Below are 20,530 nucleotides of genomic sequence, written 5' to 3' on the forward strand. Positions count from 1 at the left end.
GCATGTCGACCACCTGCCAACTGCGAGTCAGAGGCTGTCGATACCCGCCCACTAAATCGTTCTCGACGCCTGTGGAAGCTGGACCGAGCCCCGAGTTAGCGTCTCGTGAGACGCGCTATTACACAATTCGAGGTCTAATCCCGACTTATCGGACGCCATGAACTGGTGGGTTCCGGCCGGTTCGGATCAAGCTGAGGCAATTTGTTGGTTCACGTACGCCAGACGCAAACCCCTGGATGTCATCGTGGAGCCTCACAAAAGCAATAGACCCATGACCTCGTTGCGCAATCGGAGCAAGGTCTGAGATTCGACACGTGGCGAGGGCCTGTTAGAGTTCAGATGCTCCTGGCAACGGATCCATTGACCCAGATAAGAACCTTTCCATCGGACCCAGGGGCCCCAGGAACAGAGTCGCATCGGAGGCCTGGCTCAGATCAGGCTGTTCGTAATTGCATGATGTACAGGGGTTCTTGTCAGATCGGGTGAGCCTTTCATTTTTGGGAGTGGCATGTCGCTTGGAGATCCAAGCGAGGCGACACATCTCTAAACTGAACAGGCCACAAAACGGCCTTGTCACGGCTGTCACAGTCAGGGCTGAAAAAAAAACTCTGATTGCCGAAGTTATTCCTTCAAGCCCGGTAGGGTAACTTCGGTCTATAACTACCCGACCGAGAGAACGCCATGCCGGGACTGCTGACGCCACCCGTTCCTGGTCAACATTCCAATTCTTGGCTTTTTCAAGCCTCAAAAGACGAATTATTATTCATTGTCAATTTTTCACTAAGCGAAATTAATCATGTACATTTGATCGAATCACACAAGTTTGTTGGTCCGTCCATGTTTGAAAGCACTGATCACCCATTCCTCGCCACATCTTCAACACCAACACTGTAATCACTCCCATTCCCACCAATCATCAAGCAGCCAGTAATCTTGGTCGAAGTCTCGTACTCACCCTGCACCAGCCACGTGACCATGCAGTCCATAACGTCCCCGCCGGTAACGGTATGGGTGAGACACGGGTCCTTGAGCATTTCGACGCCGGGAATTCTATGGGTCGTTAGTCTCATCAAAGCCAAAAGTGGAAACGAGAACCTACTTGATGTAGCCACGGTTAACCAGCTTGCCTTTTGTATCATGGAGGTCAACGTGCGTGAGCTTCAAGACATCGACAAAGAGCTGGTTGCGCCAGGTGATCTACGTTGCAATACCCTTGCGTCCACCTGTCTCCTTGAAAGCATTAGAGGAGCCCTTGCTGTCGCCCTCGATGGAACCAGAATACTGAGCCACACCCTTGGCGGAAGGCTCATCAATCAAACCGATAGAAAGGTCCAGTGAGGCCACCTTGAGGCTGAACTTGAGACCAATAGGGAGACCCAGTTTGGCCGAGACCATGAAGTCGCCTTCAAACCGTCCACGGGTTATCAAGGTCTATGTTCTTCCACACAACCTTATTCTCACTGTCGCTGACGGTTTCTTGAGCACCTCTCTTGGTCTCACTGGTCTCGTCTTCAACTATGCCATCATGGCTAGTCTCTTCTTCAAGCAATCCAGTGATCCGACCTGACTGGGGTTCATGAATGTCACTGGCTTCGAGATACGATGGCTCGCAACCATCCCAATGACTCGAACCTGAGCCTTCATCATCTGCGTCCATAGAGCAACTCCTGTGAGTCCCAGTATCTGGCCATCTGCGATCGTCCCAGTAAGGACAGAGGTGCTCAATACCCTCCCAGAGCTTTTCAAAATCGGACCTCTTGTACCTTGAGTCGTATCTTGGTAACCTGGGATAAAGCCTGCGGAATTCCGATAGCCTGTATCCGCAGGTTACGAGGGCAGCATCCCATAGATCACCCCTATATCCACCAACTGGGGTCCATTCGCCCTCACATTCAAACTCGTTTTGGATATATGCTGTCATGGATACCGATCGATGATTGTCGTCGACTGCGTAGACTGAAACCCCTCGCTGGATTAAATAGACCAAGCTTTCCAGCTCGTCACTCGTCGAAGGGTTCCATGCAAAGTAAACGAGAGTGTGGAGGCAAGTGAAGCCCTTCATTAAGGCCATGTAGTTGTTGGTCACACGGCCTTGAATGTTCGCCCCAGCGTCGATGAGGGCAGCCAGGGCATCGCAATTACAATGTCCCCGTGGCCATGAGCCACACACTCGATGTAGCATCGTTCGTCCCATTTCGTCGACTTCGTTAACTGCACCTGAGAGAAATGGAGCGCCATAATGCGTATAAAATCTTAAAGCGGACTGCATTTGTCAGTGGATACTCGGTTTCACATCGCGACTTGAGTCCATACAGCATCCGCTTCGGCGCAGGCTTCCACCAATGGACTGAGGTTCTCGTTTGCATCTAAAAGTGGATCTGCTCCGTGCTGCAGCAGTAGTCTCAGAGTGTCATTCCGATCCAACTGTTGTGCTATTATCAAGGGAGTTCTCTCGATACGGTGGTTGTAACAGCCTATCGCATCGACGTCCAACCCGGCCTCGATAAGAAGTTGGCATATTTCGGGTCATGCTGTGGCATACTGATGATGATGTTAGTAGTTGTAATGCATGAAGTGACTTGCTGGCGGAGACTTTCATGAAGCAGGCCTGTTCCTCTCTCGTCCTGAACTCTCACATTAGTCTCGCCCTCTGCAAGCATGGCCCGGAACTCGTGGATTCGGCCTTGTCTCACGATATCAAAAACTGGTGAGCCACGCGGAATGATGGGGTTGATAGAAATTCTTGGGATGCTCTGGACGCATTGATCGAAGAGCTGGCCTTGTGTGACGGAAATGTGGATAGTTAGCGCATGATTCGTTGGCCGGAACGAAAGGCCAGCCACAACATCCCCGTGAGATTGTTCCTTGTCTAGGGGGCCCTCAGAGGTCTTTTCGTGTACAAGTCGTTTCCTCTTGTTTGTGGTGATGGTAAGAACTCCACAGTCAATACCTATCTCCTCTCTAAGCCGCTTCTGCTTGATGCCTACGCGTTTGGGCACACTCGTGAGGATGGTCCTGGGACCTTGCATTTTGAACTATTAGCCAGATCATGGTACTTAAAGGGATGACTGTGGCTCGGAGCACACGAATGGGGGAACTCACTGTTAGGGTTGATGGCTATCACTGGAGCGCTATAAATCATCCCCCCGATCATTCGCAGTTCGTCTGGAAGGCTTGGTAGTTCCAGAGGCAGCGAAAGCGTGCTCTGGTCCTTGCAGACTTTGTCTCTTGCCGATTGAATCAGTCGCTCCAGGTCATTAATGATCTGCACCGCATCCTCCGCGTCCAGCGTCGACCCGTTGTTGTCGACCAGGCGAGATAAGCGAGAGACACTCTCCTCCAGCTTGGAGCACGCCTCCATGGCTTCCGGCTCGGCAACGCCCGAGATATCTTGGCGCCTATTTCCGGCAAGCTCCCCTGTCGCTGTTGGGTTGCCATTCTCTGTGCCTTTTTTGTCTAGGGGATCTTGGATTCTTTCCATCTTGGCCAAGATCTGCTGAATGATGCTTTCAGTTGTCTCAGCCGTGCTCGCATTGATTGAAGAGGTCCTGGCGGTGGCTTCAGCCTGAAGCAGCGTGAGATACAAGTTGATTTGGGTCCCGAAGGCTCGAATTCGGTCCTGGGCCTTCTCAATATTCTTGTCCTTCCGCACAGCGCGAAGTCTCATACGTAGTCGGTCGGCTCGGCTCGTTAAGACAGGATGTAGACTCTTCAGAAGAGCATCGAAGTCGGATAGCGTATTTGCGCAGGTATCCAGGTGTAATTTCAGCGATGCGACGGTCTTGGGCGAAGAAATGTCCAAGGGACATTGTGACAGCCGCTCGAGGAACGTGGATAGTATCTCGACATCTTGGGCGAGCTGAGCAACAGTCTGAGGCGCGTCATTAAAGGTTGATAGGAAGTCTCGAATGCCTTTCGCTGACTTGATGCTCAAATCAATGATGGCGAGCGCACCGGCGACGGCACTGACGCCGTCCATAGTGTTTGTGGTGATGAAAGTGGACAGGTTGGGCAGACTCAGGCTGAAAGATCAACTTTGTCCCCTTGTACGGTCACAGTTTCTCCGCTTCCGTGAAAGCAGGCTGTGCAGAGTGTCGTCTGCCTTGGCTGGCACGGGAGACGAGATAATTGGTGGCTTCAACTTCTCACAGCCTGGTTCGCGATGCCTCACCTCTCGGTTTTATCCCTTTCCACTTTTCTTCCGCTCTACATCTAGGTTTAAAGGTGGTGAGCCTCGTTTCACTCATGATTTGAAGCTCTAGGAGCCTCACTAGAAAGCCTGAAAAAGCGAATCTCGCCATAGCAGAGGCCATCTGCCGGTATTGGCCGGTCAACCTCGGCCCCACAACCGGCACACTTATCTACTTGGGGGCGAGGTCAAGCAGATGTTCTACTGAGCTGAGAGTGGGCATGAAAGCGCCTGTAGTTTGTTTAATATTCTGACACCAAGCTCTATCTATATCAAACGACCCATACCTATCCGAAACCCCCTTCGTCCTTGAAACTTCTGCCCACTTCTCTGAATTTCCCCAACCATGAACAATTTTACCCGCCCTTACCGGATTGCGGCCATCCCTGGAGACGGCATTGGTGTGGAGGTGGTCGAGGTGACTTGGGATAAGAAGCTTGTCGACGCAATGACGACTCACATGGTTCAGAACAATGTGTTCTTTATTATAGTTGAAGCCCAGCTCTTGATGGGTTAACTGAGCCAGAAGACAGACAGTTGGTGAGAGCGATGGCATAACGACATCAAGCAAAGGTTCATACGCAGGGAGCCAGTGTTTACAATGAGGAAATTTCTATTACGAGCAATGAAGTTACAGCATGTTCAACAGAAGAACTGTGTCTGGAAAGGGGTAACAAGAGCGACAGTGGTGGGAGGCACCACCATTTGAGACCCCCAAGAGTGAAGGAAGGACAACATGGCGAAACTCCAACCCAACAAGAGCAAACACACGAAACGAGTGACGACCAAAAAGAACCAACATCGACTTCTGCGTCAAGGATGACAGAAGATAGGCGCCAGCAGCCGTGCAAAGAAGAGGCGCGGCTAGAGACCATCACCCGTTCCCAAACTCGGCCAACCTCCGCATCGCTTCCAGCAGTGATTTGCAATAGCTGAAAAGGGCCGTTTCCAAGGTCTTGGCTTGATCATGCTGCAGTGCGAGAAGGCCTTGGCGCACAGGGTTGATGCTGGCCAGATGCTACGCAACGTTAGTTTCCTCTCAAAGATGGCAACACTGAGTCACACTTACACGCTTCAGAGCTCCCACCGCCATCCACAATTTCACCTTGGAGCGCTTGGAGGAGTTGCACATGACTTTGACTTCTGCTCGCATATCCTTGGTTTTTTTCGTCCATCTCTGAATCGACTTGAGTGTCTTTGAGCGGAGTTCGCAGATGGCTCGTGACTCTCCTCGTGTGTTTCAAAAACACGCAGCTCCTCGAGAAATTCTATCAGTCGGTCCCTCTCATCTTTGCTGGTCTTGATCATATCGATGGTGATTGACAGAAGGGTTCTGTGGTGGCTCCTGGCCCTGTCGTAGGGCTGATCTGTCGTGAACAATCCACAGAAATAAGACGTCTTCGTCTCGTTGCGATCGGCAATGTCGATGATGGACCTCTCGATGTCGATGTGAAATTGAGACAGCTGATCATAGTGCCCAGCGAATCTCAACTTTACGTCAGCCATCAAGCCATCGTGGATCTCCTTGAACAGCTCGGCCTCCTTCATGGCTCGTCGAAATGAGTCCTCCATGGCCGGGGGTAGCGCGAAGTTTCCGTCCATGACATTCAACCGGGTGATGGATGACTTCAGCGTCGTTAGATATTCCGGGATAACAAAAGCCTTCTCGGCAGAGATGGGCGAAATGAACCGGGCTTGGGGAATGGTGGACATTGTCCGGTTCTTTGAATCGGTGCTCCACCAATTCAAAACTGCTGGGTCAACGTTGATGAGCGCCAGGCCGACCGAGGGCCATCCCACTCCTGGCTGAGCCATGGGCGACATCTTCAGAGTACCCCAAAAACCGTCTCCTGCCCCGCGCGGGTCAAGCCATTGGGGGATCTGAATGCAAGCAAACACAAAAAGTGCCCACGGCATCAGGTACTGTACGTTTGGGTTCGAGAGGGCTTGGACGACGAATCTTCCAACATCCCAAAGACCGTTCCCCAGGCCCTGGAAGGGACCGTTTCTTTGGTGCTCCTTGGTGGTTATACCTTCGTTGTCGGAGTTGGAGTCGTTATCGCTGCTCGATTCGTGCTGAGTTCAGGGACAATAGGAAGCTCTACTTGTGAGGCGAAATCGATATTATGAAACCAGCAATCTGGGCAGGAAGACAGACTAACAAGGTGGTATTGGCGATGAGGGTTGCGCCAAGGCCAAGCCTAGACACTTCAGGGATATTGTATGTTGGTTCTGGACTACACATCCCGCGTCCCACACCCATATCCCAGCTCCCCACTTCTGAGAGGCAGATCAGCTCGGCTACTGCAGAACAAGTGACGGGCTGAGAAAGCCGTTCGGTCTGCGAATAGGACCGAGTTGAACGCCTACCAGCTCAGCAGGCTTAAACGTATCCAGGACGTCGCCCCCTTCCTGCGGGACATTGCCACGCCTAGATTGGACGGCATGCAAGCCAGAGCCAAGCGAGGGGTCCAGCTACTTAAGGAGACAGAGAAGCGCCAAGTAGAGCTTCAAAGTGAGATTGAAAGGACCCTGCGAAACGGCTGGCTCGGTCCAAGAGTCGAGTGGCTAAGCCGCCGGATCATCTGTTATCACTTACCCGACCTGAAGAGCATGGCCCTTCAATGGAGCCATGCTCGCCAATGGCTGGCAGTGGAGTTGGAAAAAGTATTCGAAATCTATCAGGGCCGGCAGGCAGAGTTCAACTTGCTCGACACGCCGCCAAGCAATCTTTCCAAGAAGCAACTTGATGAGTGGTGGTCATGGAAACTTGACATGATTTGGTCGAGATGGTCCTTGGAGGATAGACGCAAATATCCAGAGGGCAAGGAGTCGTTTTGCTGGAGTGAGACGGATTGGAACCCTTACGCATCCACATGGCAGAGGATGCTTGGATGGGTGACGGGTCGAGACAATGTTGACATTCCGTCTCAATGTGGCGACGCGTCAGAGAGACATGGATGACTTGAGCGAGGGTTCTGGACATGTATCTCGGATTGCATGTGTTGGATGATAGCGTCTATAATCTAGACGTTGATAGAAAGGTATGAGTGGCTTATTATAGTAATATCACGGCTGTCCCTCCTTAGCTTTAAGTCTAAATCTCGTGTCCTTTCGCTAGTCTTAGATTTGCACCGAGTTGTCCGGGCTCGGAAGATTGGCTCCTTCAGCCTATCAAACAAGCAACACCGTTTCAAAATCAACCTCAGTATGCAACGCTTCGCAGTCGTGCGGGAGGCATTTTGAGTTAATAGCCAGGCTGGGCAGGCCTCTGGTGCATTTAAACGCGCTGATAATGCTCACCACACTAAGAGCCACTCCAGTGGCCGACCGGCGCTCTCAAACGGACCGGATCTGTCTATTCATCCCCTTCGGCTGCCTCAAGCCTTTCTTTGTTTCTAGCGTTAGTAGAGCTTCCTTGTGTTCTACAACCTTGATTTTCTTAGCTATCACGCCCAGAAAAAAAGCATCCAAGTTTAGCCCAGTGTATGAGTCGGAAGAGATGTCTGTCGCAACGGTTTTTATGAATTAAAAGGAGGCGTGGGTGTTCGATATGTGATACGGTATGTCCTCCAATTACAAGACTATTATCCTAAGATTTGGTCGCGCAGCATGTTATAAACGGAAGTACCATCTGTTTGTACTGGCATCCGATTCAATGATCTTCTAATCCTATTCCCTCGCATACTCCATGCCTCATCACAACTTCGACTTCTCGGCCCAGAAAGGCGCCAGAGATTCTTCCAGCGGGCTTGACTTGGCTTCGTTTCTCTGCTTGGTCGTTTTGAAGATTCTAGGCAAACCTGTCTCCTCAAAGGTAGCACCATCGCGCACCATAGCGGCCAAGCCCTTGCTGGAAAGAAGGATCTTGGGCATACCGTAACCTGTAAACCCTGCCATGATGAACTGTCCAGGCTTTTCCGGGACTTGGCCAACGTGAGGCATAAAGTCTGAGCTATAGCCAAGGACTAAGGCGATAGTCAGCGTTATTGTCATTCTAATGGAGATGCGTATTTGATGTCCAGAGGATCAACTCACTCCCAGTCCAAACCCTGTTGGTCTTCATATCGCTATTCTCCCACCCGCGGAAGGTTCGCTGCATGTAGTTGTCGAAATAAGGGACCGCTTCGTTCACCAGCTCGTCATCACGCACATTGTCGAACCATCGGCGCTTCTTATGCCAGAACGCCTGCCGCGCTCCGCCCACAATGATGCTTCCATCCGCCCGGGGGATGAGATAGTCATTGTTCGCCTTGTCGAATCTGATGCCGTACGTGTTGACAAGGTGAGGTGTTTTCTTGCCTTTGGGACTCTTGAGATGACTACAGATACCTCTAACAGGGGTGATGGCCCGCGTATACTCGGGGAGGATCTGCGATGTGTATGCATTTGTTGTGTGAACCAACTTTGGTGCCTTGATGGTTCCGCGGGCCGTGTAGACAGACCAAAGGCCACCCGAGTCTCGGGTAGATGACACTGACGTAACTGGCGTGTGGGCTTGGATGTTCAGCCCGCTCTTAACCAGCTTTTCAAGTATTTGATGCACCAGCTTGGAAGGCCACAAATGAGCCGCCGTGTACGATATGCAGCACTTGGCATTCTTGACCCCCGAAACCTGCCTCCGATTATTAACTGTGTCCCGTAGCATGAAGCGAACTAAAAATGGTGATTACTCACTCTTTCAGCATCCTCTCGGCCAGTGAAGGCGACATCGGTAAGATTGACGCCCGTATTTCGAGGGAGACCCTTGTAAGTTGCCTCAACCTCCTCGGCATGCGCTGAATCAAGAAAGACGTCTAAAGCCCTCGTCAGATGAAAATCGCAATCCAGCTTCTCACTCTCCACAAGGTCTTTGACGGCATAGACGTGTGACGCCTCAAATGCAGCAAGTTCCGCTGTCGCCGCCTCGCCAAAAAGCTTGGTGAATTTGGGAATGTCCGAGAACGTGTCAGGCTTGACATGCCCGCCATTGCGCCCAGTGGCACCAGAGCATATCTTTCTCGCCTCTAGCAGCACAATCGAGGGAGGGTTGGGGTTGTCCTTGAGGAGAAAGTATGCAGTAGCGACACCGGAAAGACCAGACCCAATAATCACGACGTCGGCCTTGGCGGGCAGCTCGGGTGTGCTTCGATAGTCATCGAGCTTCTTGGGTTCAGAATTCCAGAAGGAAGATGTGGGATTCGCGACTGGCGCACGATCAGTTGCGTTGGAGCCCATTGTTCAATGCTGTATTTCAGTTCGCTTGCTAGTGGGAAGCAATGGAGGAAGAACAGAGTTTAAAAGACGCCGTCTGAAGAAAGATATCAAGTTTGGCCAAGCCACAGGCGCCGGATAGACACGCAGCCCGCTGGAGACACCGGGCCCAAATAGGAAATATTTGCCTAGCGAACGGCGCCAACATTGCACTGTATTCCGGGATTGGGCGTCGGGCCGTTATGCTATCATACAAGAGTCGGCCAGTAGTCGAATATTCGGTTTCTGGATAAGACTCGTGATGGCCGGTAGCGCATTTTGCGGAAGACTACTGTCTGGAATGGCAGGTTGCATGAGAACAATCTCCCTCGCACTTTGACTATTTCGGGCAAGTGAAATGAGAGCAGTCAATAAGTCTGCCTAGGTTAGTGTCTGATAGGTCGCATATTCTGATGAACCCCGCAAAACACCGGCCTCAACCGGACCGGAAACTCAATGATGACAGTTACAGAGAGGATCTGCTTCACATTGGAACAACATCAGATGCATTCATGTCTATGCACACAGTCAAAGCTGCAAGCCCGTAGCGCAAATCAGGTCTTGGTCAACCAACCACCCTAAGCATTCAATCCCCGAAAAGAACACTGGCTAGTTGATTAATGACTGCTCCAGAATTCCTCGTTGTTGGTCTTCTCCTAGGCTTGGGCCTCAGACGCCTTGATGATCCTGCGAGCCATATCGGGGAGTGTATCGGCCATAACGTCCATCTCGCCAAATATGTCAGCACATGACTCCTTCTCCAAGATGGTGCAATAGGCACCCCTGTATCTGTTCCCATGTCAGCATCATCCATGATCAACCTAACGGTTTGTAGCACAGCACCTACCCAGCTTGCTTGGCAGAAGACACGTCCCACATGTGCGCTGCTGCGAACCACTTCTCCGCATCACCAAGGCGATCCAACAGGGGTCGGTACGAGTTAAGTGCTGGCTTGCCGACACCGGCGTCATCACACGAGACGAAATTCTCGATGGGCATGTCGATGCCATTGTTTAAGAAGTAGCCCCTGACCTGCTCCGTGTCGCCAGCCGTAAAACCCCAAACGGTGAAGCCGGCGTCGCGTAGGAGTTGCAGGCACTCAGCAGCCCCTTCGCGCAGTGGAAGGCTCTTGAAATGGTTCACAATGTGAGCAAGATCCTCATCCGAGGCAAAGGACCTGGGCTCCTTAATACCACCGATCCATAGCATGCGGTAGAATAGGCTGCAGAAGACGTCGTAGAAGCGGTGGTACCGTCCAGTGATGCTGAGATAAGTGTACTCTCGCTCAGAAATCTCAAACCACATATAGCCAAGCATGGAGGGCTTGACGCCTTCAGCACGGAGGCGATTGCCCAGTCTGTTCTCGAGAGCATCGAGGATGGAATCGTAAGTAACAATGGTACCGACAATATCGAACACAACGTGCTTCTTGGTGGCTGGCATGGTGACTTGTTTATTGTATGAAATAGAGAAGAGTAGTTGGCGCAGAAAGGGGTTGAAGTTCTTGAATGTGGAAAAGCTGAGATTGAGGTGCTGTACACCAAAGACATGATACCGGCGATTCACCTCAGGTTTTATATCAGCTCACTATGATGTCTTAGAGTTGACAGGATGCATCCCGACAGGCGGCTACACGCGGAGGGGAATTTTAACCTGATCTTCTAAACACCGATACACATGGCTTCAGTATTCGCACGGATATCAGTCGGGTAGTGGTTCAAGACACAGCACAGAGTCTCTTATCAAAGGTTGCAAGCATCTGACATGGTTGCTAAATGCATGGCTTGTCTTTAGCCTGAGAGTTTACCAGACTAGGACTCCAGTCTGCCGTCCCTAGCCGACCAAAGCCATTCTTGAGTTGCAAATAATTACATGGTAATATACTGTATACGGCTAATAGCGGAAATGCGCACAGCAGCCATTCTCAGCTTGTCTGGTTGTGACGCGGACCGGGGACTACGCCGGCAGCGCCGGGTCTCTCCTAATGCCGGTACCAATGCCGGCTCGACAGAAAGTGCCGTGGTGCTGGTCTCTTCTCACCGGCGCACAACGTTCCTTCAGATGATATTTCGTGTCAAACTCATCAATTTCTATCTATCTGCCAAGCCCCTGCGTCCACCGTGAAATTCGGTAGTGGGGAGCTTACCGTGAGACCTTGGCTGTTCCATTATAACATGCAGCTCGTTGACCAGCTCAAATAGACCAAGGCTGCTCGCTTAATAACCTCTGTTCATGCCTGAGTTCTGTCGGGCATCATATGCACTTGCCCAAGTCACTGTCGGGCCAAGGAACGGATGCATGCGGGATGTATTATAGTCATCATTAAATGAAAGGCCATGAAAATCATTGAACCGTTTGAGATCACCTCGACATCACCATACTTCAATCTCCAGTTCCGTCATGTCCTAAATTTCTTGCCATTAGATCTTCGATACATAATGCATACTAAGTCATCGCCATGAAAACTCCACCGCCTAAAACACAGAGATTAAAAACAAGCTGCAGAGAGCAAACATTAGCACAGTGCCAAACCTGGGGTCCTCCTTCACTGAAGCATTGTCCGACGTGGTCGTCGCCGTGGCTGTCGGCTCTGAACTTGAACCAGTCATTGCAGTTGTTATATCTAGCGTGGGGAACGCCGTTTCGGTAGCCGGACTGTAATCCGGCTGTTTGTCACGTCAATACTCTGGAGAAATCTTGCGGTATGGCAGTCGGAATACTCACCAGACCTGTTCCAATCACAGACTCGAAATTATCGCATTGGTACCCATGGACATTAGACAACGTCGCCTCCAACCCCAAACAGGTGGTGTTGGCTACATACGCGCACGAGTAGGCCTCGCGCAGAAGCGTTGGCCGGCAGGTGCATGAGCTGAGTCTCGATGTGTCCTTGTCTGAAGTGTAATCAGTGCACTCGCGAAGGAGCTTCCTGGCCTCGGCACATCTGGTCTTGATGTTTTGGCAGAGCTGGTCTGGATAGGGCTCATAGGAGCTTGGCGGTGCGGTGGTTGGATCAAAGGTGATGACTGAGCCGCAAAGACTGTTCCATAATTCACGAGCTCTGTCGAAGTTGACGCCCAAGTCTTCGCGACGATAACAGAGGCGGAGCTCATTCTCGCACCTGTAGGCATTAGATGGTTACTCATTATTCACAGATAATTTACTTGCCCAGATAGCGAATCCAAGTACTCTTGGTGGCAGAGGCAGTCTTCTTTGCCGGGGCGGTCCATGACTGTAGCACATGCATCGTTGGAGCTCAGAAATGAGTCGCACTCTGGGTGCGCGGTAACTTCCGAGCCCGCCGCGCAAGAGAGGCTCGGAAGTGTCTCAGCGGAAGCCTCCAAGAGATGTCCCGCAAGGACCAGTACAGTGTAAAGATTCTTCATGATGCAGCCTCGCTTTGGCGTCTAAACATGCACGGCCAAGCGATGGACATTGTGCACATTAATATACATGGGCCTCAGCATGTTCACGCAATCCGTCGCACTACTAACTTCGCGGCTTGCGTCTCGATCCCGCCACTAAAAGGTGACTATGCAAGCCAGCGTTGCAGTCACTGCGGCTGAACTATTGGCGAGGTGCTGAACTGAGCCGAGAACGCCAATATTGGCGACGAGGCTGGAAACTAGGCTTGGGAGCTATGGCCGCATTCGGATGGTTCTACACCCTCAGGGATATCAGCTGAACAGGTACCCTTGGACGTGGCGGGAGCCATCACTTTGCTGAAAGTCTCGGCAAAAGACAAATACGCGATGCCTGTGCTGCTGCTTTCGAGTTTAGAGGCCACTACAAATGTCAGGATTTAAAAGAATAAGAAAGACGCAATGAAGAGCAACATTGACTGGAACAAGAACTTTCCGCCAGGTAAGTTCACCAATGTGACATGTTCCCGCAACCTCGGGTCATTGACAGGTGCTTATCTCCATCCAATAGCCATCTTCGGCAGTTGGATCAGGCTGCGAGTCACCTCGCTTCGTCTGAAATGCAACGAACTCAGTCGACGCTTCTCCAAATGGCGGCATCGTGTCCCGACCAAGAGGCCACCTCTACTTCTCACGACTGGAGGCATGGCTCTACAACTATTCTTCCAGCTCGTCATGATCGGCATCATCTGCGGTCTATGGCACATATCGCAGCGCGATGACGGTCTTGCTGCCGTGCCAGACAATGACAACGCTTCGTTTGATTCGACAGGCTTCCACCCAGCTTCCATATGGAGCTCATCAATTGTTTGGGCGACTGTTCCGGCCTGGATCATCTCGGCTTACTCTTCGCTCTGGTCAGCCATGCTCGAGGCCCTCAAGAAGGTCCAGCCGACTCTAGAACTCGACAGGCCTAACTCCACACGGCGTTCGAGTGCAGTGGTTTGGGAAGCGTGGAAACAAAATCTGTTGTCCATCTTCGGCCGCAAACCAGCTCCACGGCCAACGACAGCCCGGACTCGCTCAACTGCCAAGCGCACCCTGTTACTGGACTACGGGGAGTGGCCAGTACTGAATGGGTTCAAAGCCATCAAGCAGGGCCACGTTCTCCTAGGTATAGGCATGCTCCTGCGTGTTGCCCTCTGGACCGCAAGTGGTCTCTCGGCTGCCATCTTTGCTATCGCTCAAGTACCCCGAGAGACAGAGACAGGGCTCTACAGTGACAAATTCTTTGACGAGTGGCTAGGATGGTATGAGGGCAAAGGAGCCAACTATTCATCATCGACCCCAGCCCTAGAGATGGTGAGTGCTACGGTTGTGAGGGGGGCCCAGAACTATTCTTGGACGACGGAGACGCATTCATTCTTACCATACTTTCCCACCGAGAAGAATGCCACTGGAAATTACACCTTTGATACGGAAGCGTACTGGGCCACAGTTGAGTGCAACGCCGAAACGGAAGAGGACCTAGTACGCGCCGGCGCAATTACGCTCGCTCTAGAGGACGACGACGAGTACGACTCGGCTCAGGTTCAGATCAGGTTCAATTCAGGCGGCTGCGATATCTCCAAGTGGTTCAACCTCTTCAACAGCACGCTGAAATACGCAAAGTCATGGTCAGTTGTTGACTGTGGAGGAGCTGCCGGTCGCATGAGGATCGGTATGTTTACGGGCACGTACAACGCGAGTGAACGATTCCGCCTCTCAAACCTCACAGTCATCACCTGTAAACCCATGCTATATCGGTCAAACGCGACCCTCGAGGTTTCTCTGTCAAACAATCCTTCAATAGCCAAGGTCCTCAACTTTACGCAGCATGACCAAGAACAGTTCTGGCCGGACTTTGCCCAAATTTGGATAAAAGAGATTGACCTGTGCTCGGTGTTTGACCCAAAAGCTTACCTCGATATGGATAGCTTCGCGCGTCTTGTCGTTAGCCACGGCTCCAACGATCTAACCCTTGATACCATTCCCGGCAAGGAGAAGCTGCTCAGTTCTTTCAAGATTGTCTTTCAGGCCTTTTTCGCCAACTATATATCTCTACAAGCCTACTCTTCGGCAAAGAACGTCACCATCACGGGAAAGGTGTCGCGGCTGCAGTTTCGTCTTTTTGTGGTCAGGTCCCCAGCCTTTGCAGTCGTTGGCATCCTTGCGACTGTCTTTTGCGTTACGCTGATTCTTCTTGTTCATCTGCGCGAGAACCGGGCAAGTATAGAGAAGTTCCTCGACTTGATGCTCGGAAATGCTCTCATGTTCCGCCGAAGTGAGGGAGTTGAGCCTTTCCTCCAAACACTTGAGAGTCGGGCGCTTCAAACGCAACAGCATCCGGAGGCCGTCAGCTTGGTCAAGTTTGCGGAAAAACAGAAGGATATGGAGAGCTGGGCCACGTGGATGGACGGTACAACCGGAGATGTGTACGTTGAGGCACCACAAACTCCCGTCCCACGTCCTCCTGGTCTGCCTGCAAGTGGCAGTGGTAATTCCCATGCGCCGTTGACCCCTGCTGCTGCGCCGACAGCACAGAACACTTCGATTCCCATGCACACGCTACCACATCAAAATCCGGGAGGAAACCATACGCAAGCTAATCCTTGATGAAATCGGCGTCTCTTTATTCTTGTTTTAATGTGCTATGTGAAAGGGATTGGGTGATTCATTGGCATGAGCATCCCCGTTGGCTGAGTCTATTAAGGCGAAATATTTCAACGAAGATATGCAGTTTGTTGGTTAGGGTCGAGATTATTTAATAATCATGATTAATCTATGCCCATTCCGTCATAAGGACGTAAAACAAGCGCCCAGGAGAGGTCTCCAGAGAAAGATGAAGATGAAAGCAGCGTCTTGTTTCGGAGATAACGACGAGTGCTGGGGATGTCCTTGCGGTTACTCCGTAGGGTAGCATGGCTTGTTAACCCGACTCCTCTTACCGTACCCTGGTGCTAGGGATCGGCGCTCATTGCATGCATGCATGGCGTATTATAGAAGAGGACACAAGGGTTCTTGGGCTCATCGGACAAAATGCAACATTACATAATTCCCAGAGTGCCATCTTCGCCTTGAATCTCGGTTTTTCGATCAGCCAACGTAGGCTAGCCATTTCTCTGAACAGAACCCCAGCGCAGTGTCAAGATCCAGCAACGCAAAAATGACGGAACGGAAGTCGGTCGCCATTGTCGGTGGTAAGTGAGTCATTCGTTAAATGAGGCCGTTTGAACTGACCGAAGGTAGCGGGCATCTTTGGTTTGTCCCTGGCCGTGGCCCTGAGTAAAAGAGGTGATGAATGGCAGGGAAGCAACTCCCCGATATCTCTCACTGACAAATTCAAGGACACGCCGTTACTGTATTCGACCGATATCAATACGATGAATCGAAATACGCACCTGGTCACGATTCCGACGTCCAAGCGGCCTCAGTTGATCACAACAAAATTGTGCGTCTACTCGCCCTTCCAACCGGCCTTCTTAGGCTAACCTGCACGCTGAAATAGTTCCGAGCTTCATATGGAACCAAGATCCATTACCAACGTCTTGCACTCGAGAGCCGTCGCGCGTGGGAAGCGATCAACGAGGCCACCCACAACGAGAGTCCATCTTCACCCCTCTTCAATGCCTGTGGAATGCTTCGCGTTCAACCGACCGCCCAGCTCGGCGCCCTAGAACGCGAAACCTTAAGTAACATGGAGCGTGATGGAATCAGAGATACCCAGTTCGTCAAGAGTAGCCCTGAAGATTTGGAACGTGCTCGAGAGCGTGGTTGGGATCAAAAGCTCCTTACCTTCAACATCCCGGATACGTCGCCGCGGGAAACCTTTGAAGCAGTCTTGGACTCGCTTGCTGGTTTCATGCAATGTAGTCGGGCATGCACCTACTTTTATGGACAAGCCGTTACTCTGGGTGTCGCATTTCGCTTTGGTCCAGAAAAGGGCGCCTTTGACGGTCTGGTCGAGGAGACCGCTGGCGAGTCTAGGAAGGCAATTGGACTGAAAACCAAGGACGGCATTTTCCATAAGAGTGACATTACAGTCATTGCGGGTACGAGTCTCTATAATCCTTCATGAACAAGCTGACTCCTGACCAGCGGGCTCATTTTCGACGCAACTGTTGCCAGAACTGTCGTACCACATCGAGTCTTCGGCCGGCAGCGTCGTCACGTACAAAGTATCCCCGACTGATACGGAACTATGGGAGAAATACTCGCCCGAAAATTTCCCTGTCATCACGTGGAAATGTGCCCCTCGCGATAAGCAAGGAAAAGACACTGGGAGCGTTTATGTGTTTCCTCGGACACCTGAGGGCCTGATCAGGATTGGATACCGCGGTATCAAGGTGAGAATCAGCCAGAGTCACTTCGTGCAGGTAACATCTAATAATTCACTTAGTTCACCAATTTCCAGCCAGCTCCTCCAGAGTGCGGCTTCACCCAGGATGGGAAATGGTCAGTTCCCTTGTCACCCAAAGTGTCGCGTCTTGTTCCAGAGCCTGCTAGAGAGGCCATTCAGAGGTTTGTATCCATTTTTCTGCCCGAGTTTGAACATCAAGACTTCTTCTCGACCAAGCTCTGTTGGTACACGGACACTCTAGACAACTCGTTTCTGGTATGTTCGCCATTCACGCATCACCTTGCCCCGACTGAACAATAATAGATCGACTACGTTCCCACATATGCCGAAAACTCAGTCTTCGTCTGCACAGGTGGAAGTGGACATGGGGCCAAGTTCCTTCCTGTTCTTGGAGAGCATGCAGCCGACATTCTAGAGCATGGGGATGAAAGTTCCTCGTACATGCGCCCCCATTGGCGATGGCGCGAAGACGCACGTAGGGGCAACGGGCTAGAGGAGGGTCCAAATGGGCCACGGAATATTGGTAGAGGCTAGCTCAGTACGAGGTCTCTTCGGGCCGTCTGACTCCTTCGTGGATCAAGTTCTGTCAAGACGAGGTTTTTACTGCGATCTTTTCTCCTTTCGATGAACATCCCAGTTACTCTCTGTAGACGAAGTATCACACGCGAAGGAGAAATAACTAGGTGGATGTTATCCAGACACCACATGCCTTTTCTCGCTACGATGCGTGTCATCAGGGTTCTGCCTGTGGCGGGACGCTCCTTCAGTGGAATACCCGAGTGGGAGTCATGTCCGACGATCAAATCCCACGAGGCAAATCCACCGAAATAGATCACAGGGGTTTATTCCCGCTCGGCATCTCCGTAGTTTACGCCAGTCAAATGCGCTTATAATCAAGCATCAATCGACGTTGGTTCAGCGTACGACCCCTTCGACAGGGGTAACGGAAGTTCGGAACATACACAAAGAGATGTACGTGTGGGGGAGCTTGCAAAGGACCTTGAAATCGAGACATATTGAGTGTGATTCGTCATCGGACAAATCGATTTGTTTCGCTAGAGATTGCGCAGGGATGTCGATGTGGATGACCTACCCTTATGGACACGGCTGATCGCCTCCCAAAGCGTGGGGGTGGTGTTGTTCTCTCCCTACTCCTTACTGACAGCACGAATGGGAATTAAGACAGAATTGTCGACTCTGTAGTACTCGTAACTAGGCGCGTGCCGTTTTATCCGGAGGTGAAGTGTTGGTCGTGGATTTGCCCCTGAAGCCGTCACCGGCCATGACAATTCGGTTGCACACTGAGCTTCAGTGAGGGGTTGACGACATCTCTGTTGCCAGTGGTAAAACTATATAAGCTTGTCAAGATCTTGGCTGAGTATAGTATCGAAACCAAGAGGCATCTTGAACAATCGTCTTCTCATTCTCGCGTACTCTCTCCCGTGTTAATCCACAGGCTGACGTTGTCCGTCATCTGGACATCATGGCCTCCGAAAATCATGTTAACGTTGAAAACAACAAAGTAGACGACAGTTTCAACGAACAGTCTGTCAGTGGCCAAAAGACCAGCCCGCATGTTACGACCACAGGCAACCCTTGTGGCCCTGAAAACACCGTCGACAACAAGGATGTTGACGACACGACCATCTTTTACAACCTCAACAAAGACAAAGTCGGCCCCATAACCCCAGAAGCAGAAAAGAAACTGATCCGCAAGAACTTTTGGTTTCTTCTGACTCAGACGTGGTGGATCGCCTTCCTCATCCACCTCGACAAGTCGACACTCTCGCAGGCCAGCACCATGGGGATATTTGACGACGTCGACATGTCCAAGAAGCAGTACAACGACCTCTTTGTCTTGTTCTACACAGGATATCTCATTGCGCTTTGGCCAGGGGCCTGGCTCTCGCAAAGGACTGGGCAGAAACAATTTATTGTGGGATCTTTGTTACTGTGGGCGTTTTTACTCGGGATGCATCCATTGGTGAAGACGGGAAAGCAGATGATGGCACTGCGTTTCATCCTCGGCATGGTAAGCATTATGGTATGAACGGACATTATCGATCAAGGTGCTAACGCTTGTATAAAAGACTGAATCCCAAATCGTCCCGAGCACGACAGTCCTCCACCAAGCCTTCTTCCCTCCCAAGAAAAGCCCCTGGGTTCAGCTCCTATGGTGGGCATCAGGCAGTTTCGCCAACGTCCTCCTCACCATGGTAGCCTACAAGCTCATCCTAGAAGACAACTCACACGCTCTCGTCGGCGGAATCTCCTCTTGGAAATGGCTTCACATCATCTGTGTCATCCTTACATTTATCGTCTCCGTGCCGCTCGCCTTCTTCCTGCCCAACTCGCCGATTGAGGCCAAGTGGCTTTCGACAGAGGAAAAGATCCACACGATCGCAGCGATCCGTGAGTCTCAGTCTGGTATTCGCAATTCGACGTGGAAGTGGGCACAAGTCCGAGAGGCGTTTACTGATTTCAAGAGTTGGTTATTCATGTATGTTCCAAATCATCATCTTGCTTGTATACGCACTAATGAGTGATTTGCAGCATCCACATGTTTTTCAACGAGCTCCCAAACAACACATCTCAGCAACTTCCCCTCATCGTCGTCGGGTTCGGATTCACACCCGCTGAAAGTGCCCTCTTCAACATTGCAAAGCCTCTCATCGGATCGTTCTTGGTCCTCGTCTCTGCCGCCATGCTATACGCGACTAGACTTGGCACAGGCTACACTTGCGCAATCTCGTACATTCCATGCTTTGTTGGGGGTATCATTGAAGTCGGTGCTCTCTATCACATTGATGCCCTCTTTTGTACTGACTTAGATATAGCTCGCTGCACCGTGGTCAAACAAGGTTGCCTTGGTTGTTGGAACCCAAATTTCTACCTTCAAGCCGTCTTACCTGCTGGGCCTGTCTTGGGCTGGGACCACAACGACCGGCTACACCAAGAAGCTCACAGTTCTGTCAACTTGTGTCGTTGCTGCATCCGTTGCCAACATGATTTCTCCAGAGTGAGTCAAGTTCTCAATCTACTATCGAGCCAGTTCTGATAGACTGTTGCAGGTTCTGGCAGCCCCAGTACAAGCCCCAGTACACCCTCCCCTGGTCTTTCATGACCGCCTTCTGGTTCATCTCCCCTGGCATGTGTCTCATCATCCGCTGGTATCTAGTCCGCGAGAACAAGCGACGCACTCAGATTCTCGAAGCCGACGACACTAGTTTTGAAGAACATGAGAAGCTTGACACGGGAGACCAAGTGATCAACATTAGCAACGAGGATTTGGACCAGACTGATCGAGAGAATCTCAAGTTTATTTATCCACTGTAGCTGAGCAGGAAA

General features: G+C 51.3%; 8 protein-coding genes across 8 annotated transcripts; 3 read left to right on the forward strand and 5 right to left on the reverse strand.

The window, feature by feature from the left end:
* Window positions 1–1,197: 1,197 nt before the first annotated feature.
* Window positions 1,198–3,979, reverse strand: NCS54_00636400 (Helo-like-N domain-containing protein; the record flags this gene model as incomplete). Its single annotated transcript, XM_053151827.1, has 5 exons — window positions 1,198–1,403; window positions 1,462–2,263; window positions 2,314–2,432; window positions 2,543–3,015; window positions 3,057–3,979. 5 exons carry the CDS (start codon window positions 3,977–3,979, stop codon window positions 1,198–1,200), a joined length of 2,523 nt encoding a protein of 840 aa, XP_053007802.1.
* Window positions 3,980–5,063: 1,084 nt separating this feature from the next.
* On the reverse strand, window positions 5,064–6,013 carry NCS54_00636500 (Hypothetical protein; the record flags this gene model as incomplete). The annotated part of the gene is made up of 3 exons (XM_053151828.1): window positions 5,064–5,207; window positions 5,259–5,384; window positions 5,438–6,013. 3 exons carry the CDS (start codon window positions 6,011–6,013, stop codon window positions 5,064–5,066), a joined length of 846 nt encoding a protein of 281 aa, XP_053007803.1.
* Window positions 6,014–7,888: 1,875 nt separating this feature from the next.
* On the reverse strand, window positions 7,889–9,406 carry NCS54_00636600 (DAO domain-containing protein; the record flags this gene model as incomplete). The annotated part of the gene is made up of 3 exons (XM_053151829.1): window positions 7,889–8,157; window positions 8,228–8,804; window positions 8,867–9,406. 3 exons carry the CDS (start codon window positions 9,404–9,406, stop codon window positions 7,889–7,891), a joined length of 1,386 nt encoding a protein of 461 aa, XP_053007804.1.
* A 671-nt stretch (window positions 9,407–10,077) lies between these two features.
* On the reverse strand, window positions 10,078–10,864 carry NCS54_00636700 (DAO domain-containing protein; the record flags this gene model as incomplete). Its single annotated transcript, XM_053151830.1, has 2 exons — window positions 10,078–10,210; window positions 10,269–10,864. The coding sequence occupies 2 exons, from the start codon at window positions 10,862–10,864 to the stop codon at window positions 10,078–10,080; spliced, it is 729 nt and encodes a 242-aa protein (XP_053007805.1).
* Window positions 10,865–11,895: 1,031 nt separating this feature from the next.
* On the reverse strand, window positions 11,896–12,807 carry NCS54_00636800 (Hypothetical protein; the record flags this gene model as incomplete). Its single annotated transcript, XM_053151831.1, has 3 exons — window positions 11,896–12,087; window positions 12,146–12,542; window positions 12,611–12,807. The coding sequence occupies 3 exons, from the start codon at window positions 12,805–12,807 to the stop codon at window positions 11,896–11,898; spliced, it is 786 nt and encodes a 261-aa protein (XP_053007806.1).
* A 438-nt stretch (window positions 12,808–13,245) lies between these two features.
* On the forward strand, window positions 13,246–15,438 carry NCS54_00636900 (Hypothetical protein; the record flags this gene model as incomplete). Its single annotated transcript, XM_053151832.1, has 2 exons — window positions 13,246–13,285; window positions 13,355–15,438. 2 exons carry the CDS (start codon window positions 13,246–13,248, stop codon window positions 15,436–15,438), a joined length of 2,124 nt encoding a protein of 707 aa, XP_053007807.1.
* A 508-nt stretch (window positions 15,439–15,946) lies between these two features.
* Window positions 15,947–17,716, forward strand: NCS54_00637000 (DAO domain-containing protein; the record flags this gene model as incomplete). The annotated part of the gene is made up of 7 exons (XM_053151833.1): window positions 15,947–16,022; window positions 16,072–16,116; window positions 16,170–16,273; window positions 16,331–16,874; window positions 16,921–17,168; window positions 17,222–17,437; window positions 17,486–17,716. The coding sequence occupies exons 1-7, from the start codon at window positions 15,989–15,991 to the stop codon at window positions 17,714–17,716; spliced, it is 1,422 nt and encodes a 473-aa protein (XP_053007808.1). The 5' UTR covers window positions 15,947–15,988.
* Window positions 17,717–18,665: 949 nt separating this feature from the next.
* NCS54_00637100 (Hypothetical protein) lies at window positions 18,666–20,518 on the forward strand (the record flags this gene model as incomplete). Its single annotated transcript, XM_053151834.1, has 5 exons — window positions 18,666–19,226; window positions 19,273–19,682; window positions 19,736–19,967; window positions 20,020–20,201; window positions 20,254–20,518. The coding sequence occupies 5 exons, from the start codon at window positions 18,666–18,668 to the stop codon at window positions 20,516–20,518; spliced, it is 1,650 nt and encodes a 549-aa protein (XP_053007809.1).
* Between the last annotated feature and the right edge of the window lie 12 nt (window positions 20,519–20,530).

The sequence above is a fragment of the Fusarium falciforme genome, chromosome 5 (assembly GCF_026873545.1).
Source record: "Fusarium falciforme chromosome 5, complete sequence".
NCBI classification, from domain to species: Eukaryota; Fungi; Ascomycota; class Sordariomycetes; order Hypocreales; family Nectriaceae; genus Fusarium; species Fusarium falciforme.